This window comes from Gymnoscopelus microlampas (assembly GCF_963454915.1).
Source record: "Gymnoscopelus microlampas genome assembly, chromosome: 11".
In the NCBI taxonomy this organism is placed as follows: domain Eukaryota; kingdom Metazoa; phylum Chordata; class Actinopteri; order Myctophiformes; family Myctophidae; genus Gymnoscopelus; species Gymnoscopelus microlampas.
The window spans coordinates 11,897,804-11,910,745 of NC_139948.1; the positions used below are offsets into that span (position 1 = coordinate 11,897,804).

At 39.2% G+C, this 12,942-nt stretch overlaps 1 protein-coding gene across 1 annotated transcript in view; it reads right to left on the minus strand.

The window, feature by feature from the left end:
- Nucleotides 1–2,111: 2,111 nt before the first annotated feature.
- Nucleotides 2,112–12,942, minus strand: part of LOC311054600 (coagulation factor XI-like) — a gene marked incomplete at its 3' end in the record, with an annotated part of 264,875 nt that continues 254,044 nt past the window's right edge. The window contains exons 3-5 of the mRNA XM_084070607.1: nucleotides 4,636–4,764; nucleotides 2,622–2,781; nucleotides 2,112–2,412 (exon numbers count right to left, since the gene is read on the minus strand). Coding sequence (XP_083926733.1) covers nucleotides 2,112–2,412; nucleotides 2,622–2,781; nucleotides 4,636–4,764 — 590 coding nt within the window. The remainder of the gene's footprint in view (nucleotides 2,413–2,621; nucleotides 2,782–4,635; nucleotides 4,765–12,942) is intronic.

The window sequence follows — 12,942 nt, forward strand, 5'->3', positions numbered from 1 at the left end:
CTTAAAGGACAACTTTGTTTTTTTACAACCAAGGTTTATATTTTAGCTTGTAATTAAAGTAAATAAATGATGAGTGTAATTTTTTTTTCATTTACTGCTTTCTATAGTTTTAGCATTTTTTGCGATATTTTTTACAGTGGGCGGGGGCATTCTGTCCGGTGGCTAAATATGCCTTTTTTACACAATAAAAAAGGTCCGGCTGTCTGAGATGGCCAGATGTGAGTTATTGGGGGCTAGAAGAGCTACTGTAAATAATAATAAAGAAAACGCCGGGTTAATGTGTTAAAAAAATACATACTTAGCCACCGGACAGAATGCCCCCGCCCACTGTGAAAACACTGTAAAAAAGATTGTGAAAATTGCTAAAACTATAGAAAGCAGTAAAAAAAATTTTTTTAACACTCATCTTTTATTTACTTTAATTACAATCTAAAACATAAACATTGGTTGTAAAAAACAAGGTTACCCTTAAAGGGACAGTTCACCCCCTAAATGACTTTCTTTCTATCGATTAGTTTTTGGCACATTCCTAAGCCAATTATGTGATGACCGGCAGCGGTTCCGGTAGGAGACACAAAGAGTCTCCTTATGTGTTTTCTACCAGAGCCGCTGCCTACCGGTCCGCTGGTCATCACATTTTTGGCTTAGGAATGCGACAAAAACAAAAAAAATATACATGAATTCAAGTCTCCATGTGGTGACTAATCGATGGAAAAACATTTTTTTTGGGGGGGTGAACTATCCCTTTGATGTTTGGTGAGCGGAGCCCTGCTGGCTCAACAGACAAGCAGTCGCATTTCAGTGACGTCAATGTTGATACAACCGCAATAACCGCAATAATTGGGGGGGGGGTCCGTTGCGATTTTGTGCACAGGGCCCATTTGCACTTTAATCCGTCTATGTCAATACTACATACCGACTGAGAGTGTTTATGTCTATATTTTGAAAATATAGACGTAAAATACAATATAGCCAGCGTGTCTCTATAGGTAGGCCTAAGCCATAGTAATAAAACAATATACCGGTACATTTATTTTACCAAATATATAGCTCTAATTCTCTATTAACAAAATGAAAAGTGACCAGTACCATTATTACTTATTGAAAGGGCCACTCAACAGCCACAGCACTTACACAAATGGAGATTATTGTTTGCAAGAAACTGGATTTAGATGACTTACAAAACAGATGCCAGATTTGCCAAAGATGCCAAACAGATTTCCTTCTCGACCAGCACATATCATGTTGTTAGTGAAGATCCTATAGTAGGATTTACAGTTTGCATCAGACACAATGCGCACCTCCACCTCCTGCAGTCTCCCTGGATAGGGTAGATCAGCTGGAAGAGAAGAGATGTTTTTTTTTTTCTGTATAAAGTGAAAGGTTGCCCAACAATTCCACTAAGGGTTCTCAGTGGAGATTAAACTGGTCGAAGACCAGCACTGCTGAAAGTTTAGTTTAGTCTGGGGACATTCTCCATCTGCAAATAAAATGTGGTTTGATGATCTGCATTTATCATAACCACACAAACAGACCATTCAGTTTAATTAATCCAGAACACAAGTTGTTTCTGTAATTTAAAGTTCTCTATAACTAAACTAAATAACTTTGATTGCATGCTATGTGATTTAATACTGTCATTGCTTGATGTTCTGAAAAAAGAAAAAAAAAACATAATATGTGATCCCCCCACGATAAACGATAAGTCATTTAGGCATTTTTCATTTTTGTTTTTTCATGTCATAATGCAAGCAGGGAATCAGTCAATGTACCAGTGAACACTTCTTCACTTCCTATTTGGTTTGAATGTCATATTTTGCTAGTTTCAGCTAGACATGTTGCATATTTCATAATATGCCATGCTGTTACATTGTCATTATGTAGGCCTACAGATGTTTTGGTTCTGAAGCTATTTCGAATGTCGTCATGTTCTACTCTTAAAAAGGGGGAAGATGTGATATACTACAGTATGTGTGTGGTCTGGAGAACAATAAGATGCACTGCAGTGATTTAGACTAGGGGGGGTCCATGAGTAAAGGTGTATTGTATTGTATTGGTGCAAGAAAGAGGTTGTGAACACATGCTATGAAGCTGCCTTGTCTACGTGTGCTTTATTCTTTATGAGTTGCTGAAGATGTCTCACCATCAGTGTTGATATATCCCCAGCCGGTAGCCCAGGTGGTGCTGCCAGCACTAAAGGCACTTCCCTTTGCCGCCAGACAGACAGGTCGAATGTAATCAGTAAATCGAACAGAGGAGGAAAGTTTTAACAAAGCAATGTCGTTGTCAAGAGTAGCATTGCTATAGTTAGGGTGTATGATGATCTGGGACACAGTTCTGGACACCTCATTGGGATTGGAACCCTGCTGATTCTGTCGTCCAAGGTACACTGTGACATCACTGGGGCTGGAACTAGGGGGGAGGGAGAGAGAGAGAGGAGAGAGAGAGAGAGAGAGAGAGAGAGAGAGAGAGAGAGAGAGAGAGAGAGAGAGAGAGAGAGAGAGAGAGAGAGAGAGAGAGAGAGAGAGAGAGAGAGAGAGAGAGACTGCTTTTTTGTGTTTTCTTAAAATGCCGTTAATATTGTCAGGTGGAAATGAGCGTAAGAGTAATGAGCAGTGCACCTCCCGCAATGAGCAGCGCACAGGATCCACTCGTTGTTAATGAGGGTTCCTCCACAGTGATGAAACCCTCCAAAGTGCAGACTGACCATCCAGGGCCATGATCCTGTGGCTGCATCAGAACCTCCTACGATCCTCCAGTTGCGTGGAGCCTTGCCGCACACTATAAGGAAATGTAAACGAGACAAACAGATTGTGTAAAACATGTCAAATCATGCAAGGCTCCAACTGCTGTTCAGCACTTTGTAACTCTGTGAAAAGTGTTTTTTATTATTATTATTTAATTTCTGATCACTTCTGTTGCTTTTCTTCTCAATTGGGTTTCCACAGTTCGTGTGACTTTCAGTACAACAAGTACAAAGATAAAATATATATATATATTGGGGGGGTTGCCAATCCCTAATTAAACCGTGGTCAAGGAATTAATATAATGAATAAATGGGTCCCAGGTTCTGTAAAAGTTCCCAGACGAACATCTAACTGTGTGTTTGATTTTCTCCAAATGGAGAAGAACGTGTATTATTCCTAATACTCTGCCCTGCGCTGCGACCGGCCCTTTTATGCCCCCTTGCTCAGATCAGAGCAAGGCTCGCTGCACTGACGCCAACAAATGCACTGCTAATATGGAGATAATCAAGTGCCAATATTAATCAATAATTATGGATAATGAAGAATCAACTGACGGTGAGAAAACGCCAATGTTACTTACGCCAAATTAGTCAAATCTTCGCCAGAAACAGACTGTATCAAGTATAAGTGACTGACTATCATAAACGATACAGAGCCACCTCCCTGACAATATCGCCGAGACCGTTTGTTTATTTTTGGACCACAATTCTTATATGAGACGATTCTAAGATGACCCAATGTTATTCTCCATAGCGAAATTACTTCATGACCCAGGGGATGAACGAGTGACGTCAGGACTTCTGTACTATAGAGATAATGTGTATCCATTTGCGTGATGTTTGGACAACATTTTCAGGAGTAATACATTATTTTATTTTTTTGCAAAAATCCGGCCTCCTTGTGGCGCTATAATAGGGCAATGTTAAAAGGGTGGCATTTGTTCCTCAACGTAGTGCAAATGTGCGTGCAAGGTTTCACTACAATCGGAGGTTACGTTCATGATTTGAAGCATTTTGTTCAAAACAGGCCTCTCCTACAATCTTTAGACACAGACAGATACAGAGATCTCCCTATATGGGCACAGAAGCGACACAGACAGATGGGTACAACGGGTACTCTGACAAAGCCCCCGACACGTTGACTCACACATTATCTTTCAGATCGGCGGTGCGACGTACAGTAGGTGTTCGGGCCGTGGACCGAATGTCTAGTGGTACAACTTTTGTCTATTCACTCTGTGTCTCAGAGGAGGGCTGTGGACAGTTCAGAAACCCGCCTTGATTCCCCATTGATGATGTCACTGGTAGGCAGGTGTCCACACTGTCCACAGCCCTCTTCTGAGGCTCCTGGCTGCTACTCTTTTTAAGAGTTATCTGCTCTGTAATGATAATCTGAGAGACCCCAGATAATCGGGGGTCAGATTCTGATCAACTTATTGACCCTGCCTGTCCTCCATTACACTGCACCCCAACTGACAAGAGCATAGAAAATAACACTATAGCAACAATTAGGCTACCTTGATAAAATACATAAAAGAGACCTTATTTAAAGGAATGGCTGGTTGAGGTGGTTCAAACATTCAAAGAAAAAATAATGCACATCCTCCGTTTCTTGGTGCTGAGCCAAACAGAATCATGAAAAACAAGATGGTTTTCAAGTTACTTGAAAAGACAGCAGGTCTTTGTATATGGCTGCTGTGCTATGAATACAATTGGAGCATTTTAAAGGGAGTTGCAAGCCCCCCATCTTGTTTTTTTGGTTTAGGTTCCCCTCGTACACATACCTGAATAGTAAGTTGGTTAGGAGCCTTATATTCATGGTAAGCCATCTTAGCCGGGTATAACCTCATCAACTATAAGGATTTCAGGAGGGCAACGAATAGGCATACCTTCCAAAAGAGAGCTTGGAATGGGCTGGCTCGTGTTCTGGGAGGTCACATGGGATGGAGTGGACTGAGTGGTGTTCTGGGAGGTCACAGTGAGTGGAGTGGACTGCCTCATGCTCTGCTGAAAGGTCTCTGGTTTGAAATCGGGCAAGTAATTGGTTATGATCATCAAAGTGAAAGTGCCTTCCTGCAGGACCATACTGTAGCACCAACTTTAAAACCTTCCATAAACATTCTCTTTGTAGCTTTCCTTGCCTTATTGCTTAAGTTCCTTCAAAGAGTTTTTGATCACCTTCTTGTCTCTACTAGTGAAAGCTACCAACTTATCTTTAATAGCAATCTTTTTCTCCTTAGTGACCCAGGGCTAGTTGTTTGAAATCTCTGTAATGAGGTAATCATTGCATAATCAGTGTCATGGTCAGCTGCATTAACAATCCCATTATTGTCCTCATAATGAAAGACAGACCAGTCCATGCATTCAAAGCTGGCCCTTTATCTAATAATGTCATGTATGTTAACACCTTGAAGTATGCTGAATGCATTTATTATTGATTACATTTTTCTGTATGTCTCTGCTACTCCCAACACAGAGCACTCAGCTGACACACACATTCAAACAAAGGACCACAATGGGAAAATGTTCTCCATATGGTATTTCTCCATATTTCAACTTTTTACGTTTGTTTTTGTAAATTAATGCCCTACTTTATCATACAAGAGCGTCGCACAAAAGTAGTGAAAATAGCAGATCTACTCACCCAGCAGCTTGTAGATCGTCTATTTTCATTTTTAAAATCATAATAGAAAACAAGGTTTCCACATGACAGCAATGATATGCATTATTGTCAATAAAAACATCAAACAATCAATACTGTCACTATTCTTTTAACAAAGGGCAAATGAATGATAAATGAATGAATGAACTCACCATCCAACTGTGCTTTACCACCTGAGAACTTTAAATAATTAATAGTATGGTGACACAGAAACCTCTCCTGAAAGTTGATACTAACAAAGACACTCACTGACATGATCTGCATGCACGCAATGAGACTGGCATGTGTTGTATCAACCTCATGCAAGTGACAGAAACAAATAAAAAATAGGTTTCCCATTGTGTGACACTTATGGCCCTGTCATCACTAACACAGATCATCAGACATATCTGGAAGTCCCAATTATATTACAATGTTTATATGATTCATGTAGATCAATGCCATGGGTTCATATTTGTCTCATTCTACTATCAATAGCTTTATCAATGGATAGATACACACATACGATGTTCCGTTCAAACCTAAGACTTCCCTGGTTGTTTAGCTGTTATTTGTTTATTTGTTACTTTATTATCATTTTAACTTACTTATATCCTTAAAGAGAACGTTAACATGTTAAGAATAGCATTTGGAATATTGTCACACTTACCACCAACCACTAAAGCTAAAATCACTATAACACAAACAGCCAGTCTTGACTCCATGGCGTCACCTGTCCCAACTGTGTGTGTAACCACAGGAGCATTTATTTATAAGGGAGTCGTCTCTGTCAGGTGGAGGCGGGACGCTGTCCTTGCTAAATCTGTCCTCCTCTAAACAGCATTTGGATGCTATTAAATCTCTATCAAAAGAAAGACTTGAATTTTCGAATTTATGTTTTTACAAACCGACGCTGAAACCAACACTCGTCATCACTGTTCCAGCAATGAATTCTCACGTTTCTTATTAGCCTTTCGTATTAGTTTATAAATAATGTCTGTTCAAAGTTGAGGCCATCAAACCTGTGTAAATGCAATGTACTGTATATATTTTACAAAAACTGCATTCAATTCTTAAGATGGTTAATATGAGGACTTGCTCAAAAGTGTATAACTATTATACTATACTGTATACAGTATTTAATATATACACACATCCTGGATATAAACAACAGAGTATACATACATTCATACAAACATGCACATATATAATGTAAAAAGTAAAAAATTAAGTGAAAGTTCATCTATTGTAAGTCACCCTTCTCCTCCTATCCCACTCTTTAGAAAGATATTCTGAAAAAGCAAACATTTTACAAAAAAAAGTTCAATGAAAGTACCTCACTATCAAACTATCAAATTTAAATCAGGTATTTAAACAATATTTATCTCAAAACATGATACAGGACAATATAAAATAAAATGCATTTAATTCTCCACCTCATTCATCCTATGCCCTGTATCTTCCTGTTTCGATATTATAATGGCAGGATGCCACTACTTATCTGCACACAGAGTGACCACTTACTTATGGACAATTATACAAAACATATTTTTCACTTTCATAATCTTATTTAAATGTTATGTTCTTAATTTCGGCTTGTGCCAAATTTCTACACGCCAAATGTGTACGCATTTAGCCTGGATTCGTTTAAAAATCTCAATAAATCAATTATAAACTTTTAATATCAAGAACCTGGTTATTTTTGTTCTCATGCCAATATGTCAGGTATTATTATTTTTCCATAGATTGCAGTCTTAAACTTCCCTTCCCCTCCATCCAAGTGGAAGGGTTCCTACTAGATAGATAGATAGATAGATAGATAGATAGAGTTTTTATTATAGTGATTAATATATAATATATAATAGATTCTTATCCTGCATTTTTTCCAATAAAGAATTTTGTACATTGTACAGTGGACAGTGAGAAACAAAATGAACCTCATCCTCCACAACTCCCAGGTCACAAAGAACACACAATCGCTGCTCCTCAGGAATGCCAGTATATCTACCCACCTCAATTGCCAGAGGTAATGCACCAGATCTTAACTACTACTGTGTCATCCAATCAATCACAACAATCTCTTATGTTGTCTGATTCTTATGAGAACAGATACATATAAAATACAAGGTGTAAAATGGATAGAAGGAGCAGGGAAAATACATTGGATCTTCCACCGATCACAATGCTTGAGTTGTAAACAAATCCTGGCTGGTTGCTGGTGATGTGTTTTTCGATCCAACTCTGGTACCGGGACACTCTGGTAAAAAAAATCAGGACTGTTACGTATGGCACAACCGTCTATTATGAAGCTATTAACTCCAACCTGAATCCAGCGTTCTCCCCGTTTAACCACCATTGGGCCTCCTGAATCTCCCTGTGCAAAAGACAAAATGGATCTAATTACTAAATCACTAAATATTCAAATATGCTTCAATTGAAACTTTATCAGCTTGGTCAAAGATTAGTCAGTAACTTGCCAGATTTGCAATACAACAAGGAGCTTAGCAAAGGTGTATCTTAAACAAATTGTGTAAGTATACCAAATTGCGCAACAATATAGTGTTGAGTTATCTTTTAAAAAGTGTAGGCCTACAATGTAAATGTTCTTACATAAATTCTGTCAAGTAGTTATTTACAGTACATTACTGTAAGTCAACACCAACACCATAAATTAAACTTTAGGTAGACAAACTCTAGAGCTGCTCCAGAGATACAAACAGAGACACGTCAGACACCTTAAATTTTACGGCCACAACATTATAGACACAGCTAGGGAACGGTGATGTCAGCCATTGGTGATCCTAATAAACTCACTAAACACAATATGAACACTACTGTATGAGTGATCAAATAACTCAGATTAACACTGGTTAACTCTACGTAATTGTTTACTGGATCAATCAATGCATGAACATCTACTGTTTCTTAAGTGTGAATGAAAGTGGATTTAGATTACTTACAGAACAGGGGCCCTTTCCTTCTTGACCAGCACAGATCATGTTGTCAGTGAAGTTGTCATTCATCTTATTACATCTTCTATCGGACACAATGGGCACCTCCACCTCCTGCAGTCTCCCTGAGGGTTGAAGAGCTGGAAGAGAAGAGATATTCTTTTTTCTGTATAAAGTGAAAGGTTGCCCAACGATTCCACTTAGGGTTCTCAGTGGAGATTAAACTGGTCGGAGACCAGCACTGCTGAAAGTTTTGTTTAGCCTGGGGACATTCACCATCTGCATTCCTGTAAGTCCAGTAGATAATGTCCCACATTTCTGTCTTATCGCAGCTGAATATTGTCATTGCTTAATGTTCTGATTTTTTAAGTAAAAGTATTGGAAATACTCGAGTAAAGTACAAATACCTCATAATTGTACTTAAGTACAGTACTTGAGTACATGTAGTTAGTTACTTTCCACCACTGTTAGCCTTTACTAGCACCATAATACTGTGTTGATAATCTACATGGTTCCGTGTCAACTTGTGACACACGCACGCACGCACACCACGCACGCGTGCGTGTCTGTGTGAACGTGAAACAGAGCGTTGCTGAAAAAGAGCACTCATGCTCAGCATACCTGACATGGATAAAATAGGTTAAAAAAAACTATAATAATAATCATAAGCTTGAGACAGATGAAATAAATCAACAAACAGGAGCAGGTGCTCGGGTGGCGCAGTGGTAAAGTCACTGTCCATAAACCACCGAGGTTGTGGGTTCGAATCCACCGTGGTGCAACCGGTTTTGTCAGGCGTCTATGCGAACACAATTGGCCCGTGTTTGGGGGAGGGAAGCCGGACGGGGAGGGTGATATTGGTCATTGCACGTACTTCTACGGGCTAGGGGTGGCACCTGTCAGCAGGGAGTGTTGGGCGGGAGGAGTAGGACGAAGGCTCTACGTCCTCCCGGTGGAGCCTCCTCACCGGTAGGCGAGTCAGTATGGATGCAACAGCAGTGACAACACATAAATGTGTGTGGGGAGGAATCAATTGCGGCATAACGAAAATTGGGGAGAAAAGGGGGGTAAAACATAATTGGCTACTCTAAATTTAGATAAAAAAAACAACAAAAACAAGCATGAGCAAAAACTTTACCTCATTTTACCAATCTGAGGGAATATAGGGTTGAGGGAACATTCTGTAGGGCTGAGGGAACATATAGGGTGAAATTTGAGTTGGGGGAACATAAGGCTGAGGGAACTTGAGTACGCTCCCCTCCAGCATTGTTATGGTGAAATTCATGACCTAAAGACATTTGTTACTATCCTGTGGACTCTACTTTACATAATGTTACTGTCTGAACGTAACTATTTTAGTTATGTGAAGTCCACAAGAGTCCAAAGACATTTTAAGATATATTTGTGTGAACGCAAATGACGAACAGATGACAGCTTCCTCTCTCGGATTTGGGGATGTGTAGTTTCAGACTCTATATACTGTAGCTAGCTTTCGATGATTGTGGAATAGTTGTCTGGCTACGCGAAACTAAGGCATAGGTAACCTATACTGTAGGCAGTTGATGTTCAATGCAAAAAAACACAATTAAATCATCAACCTTTATTCATCTTTTTTTTTTGGTATGACTACTAATCGACAACTAATCGACAACAAGCATATCATGATTGTAACTGCCTCTGTGTTCAGTTTAAGATTTTGGTACCTATACCAGAGTTTTGGTTCCTAAGTAGGGGAGAACGGGGTAAGATGAACCTCTGGGTAAGTTGAACCACCCCCTGTATCTTTAAAACTATCCACATGAGTTGTCATGTGACCTTAAAATCAGGACACACCCATCATTTCCACCTGGCCGTGAAGTTGAGAGACACATGGGCAAAGTGATGAGCATATTTCTACACAAAAAAGTGTTTTTTGCTGGTCAAAGTTAAATTTTTACTCTTCTGGTATAATGTTTTTTATTTTAAAGCAAATGTACCCAGGTTGAAACTTATATATCATGCATGTTGGTGATATTCCAATGTATAAAACCATGTGAATCATTTAGCTAAAGAAAAGCCTGAAGCATTAATTTAGCCAAGTTAGGTCAAAATGGTGGCCATGGGGCAAGATGAACCAAATGCCTTGGGGTAAATTGACCTAATGTTAATCACTATTCATATTTTTTTATTATGTCTTTGCTTCTCAAATGATGCTGTCTGACATTTCATTTGGAGGAATACACTCATTTAAGAGTAAGTTTTCAATATTGTATTAACACTTGCAAATATTAAAAGGTTCTGAATAACAAACATTATTTAATTGGTTTTATATTGTTTAAATACCATTAAGACAATAAATAAGACTATTTGCAAAAGGGAAATGTGTTATTAAATTATTGTTGATACGTGAATACATTATTTTTCAAGTTCAAAACTTCAAAATGCAAAATATCATATGGGTAAATTTACCCCTTGACTAGGATAAACTTTTTTTAGAACCCATATTTTTACAACCATTTGTCATAGATGCACACTCATGATTTCAATTGATAGAAAACATCTTGAAGTTTTAGTAGATGTTTAGATTTTACTTCCATCTCATTTTTCCTTGCCTAGAGGTCAACATAAGTAAAAAGTGGTTCATCTTACCCCGTTCTCTCCTACCTGCTGCTAAAGTAATGGGGCGGAACTAATTGTCCGTTTATCCGCGTTTCCGGGGACTTTTTATGCTGACGCACACACGGGACACACACACGGGGACGTTTTATAGTGAAACACGCGTGCAAATTCTCCGCGGATTTAATTTCAGTCAAAGTGTTGATGTAAAGAGTACATACGTTATCTAAGTTATCAAGAAGTTGATAAAATACCCCTAATTTCCTCTCTTATTGAATGCAGCCAATAAGGTACTATTTGTTTTGTTTGTGCTAAGATATTTACCTTGATTTTGGTGTTGTTAACCTGTTTGTCAGTTATGTAGGCCTAAGCTAGGTAGCTAAAGAGCTAACTAAATGTTTACAAAGTGTATTGTTGTTGACGTTGTAGTGTGTCTAACTTGTTTTGCTGCTAAGGTTAATGTGTGTTGTTGGGATTAAGTTTATTTGTTTAACACTAAGACAAGTAGATATTGATTTGGTTTGTTATTGTTTGATCTGTGATTTGTTGTATTTTGCGGATGTTTTGTCATCACAGTTCTCGTGGTCTGGAGTGAAATAAATCCAACCAGTAACATAAGAACGTGGTTGCTGTCAATCATTACATTAAGAGGGAATTACAACTCTAGTAGTGGCATGTTCTGCAACACTGTAACAACACTAATACAGCAATCTGTCAATTGTTTCATTCCAGACCAGTCTATGGAGTCCAGACTGCAGGTGAAGATGAACTCTCCAGACCTAGCTTTTTATTCCCTGGATGAACATTTTGAAGGATTTGAAGCAAGATTGGAATAGATCTGAGACTGTTTTCTTTTCATTCTTATTTTCGTGTGAGATCTGGTGTTATTGATAAAACATTCAGGGTAGTGTAGTCCCGGTCACCCATGCAGGCCAGACAACAGCCGTCCTGAAGTTTTCCATCTGAAGAACAGAATGCAGACGGCCATGTTGAAACCAGTCATCAAGTTACACAGAATAGGTATGTATGTAGGCCTACATGGCCGTGTTTATGCACAGGTGAGCTAGGCAAAATGCCTATGTGCTATCATGGGGGGGGGGGGGGGATCAAATGCATCAAAATGTACTTCAAGTACCAAAAGTAAAAGTACTCATTATACAAAATGTCCCATTTCAAGTTTTCAAATGTATTCGAATCCTTTGAAGAGCAGATCAACAAGCTCACAAGGTGTCGCTGTGAACTTGTAGATCGGCTATTTTCAAATGGCCGATACAGGGCTGAAGTGGTTACTGTATGTTTTGTAATAATAATCAAAATCTACAAAGTAACTAGTAACTAAAGTTCTCAAATAATTGTAGTGGAGTAAAAGTACAAAATTTGCCTCTGAGATGTAGTGGAGTAGAAGTAAAAGTATTGGAAATACTCGAGTAAAGTACAAATACCTCAAAATTGTACAGTACTTGAGTACATGTAGTTAGTTACTTTCCACCACTGTTAGCCTTTACTAGCACCATAATACTGTGTTGGTAATCTACATGGTTCCGTGTCAACTTGTGACGCACGCACGCACGCACCCACGCACCCACGCACGCACGCACGCGTGTCTGTGTGAACGTGAAACAGAGCGTTGCTGAAAAAGAGCACTCATGCTCAGCATACCTGACGTGGATAAAATAGGTTAAAAAAAACAATAATAATAATCATAAGCCTGAGACAGATGAAATTAATCAACAAACAGGAGCAGGTGCTCGGGTGGCGCAGTGGTAAAGTCACTGTCCATAAACCACCGAGGTTGTGGGTTCGAATCCACCGTGTTGCAACCGGCTTTGTCGGGCGTCTATGCGAACACAATTGGCCCGTGTTTGGGGGAGGGAAGCCGGACGGGGAGGGTGATATTGGTCATTGCACGTACTCCCGTTGGAGCCTCCTCACCGGTAGGCGAGTCAGTAGGATGCAACAGCAGTGACAACACATAAATGTGTGTGGGGAGGAATCAATTGCGGCATAAC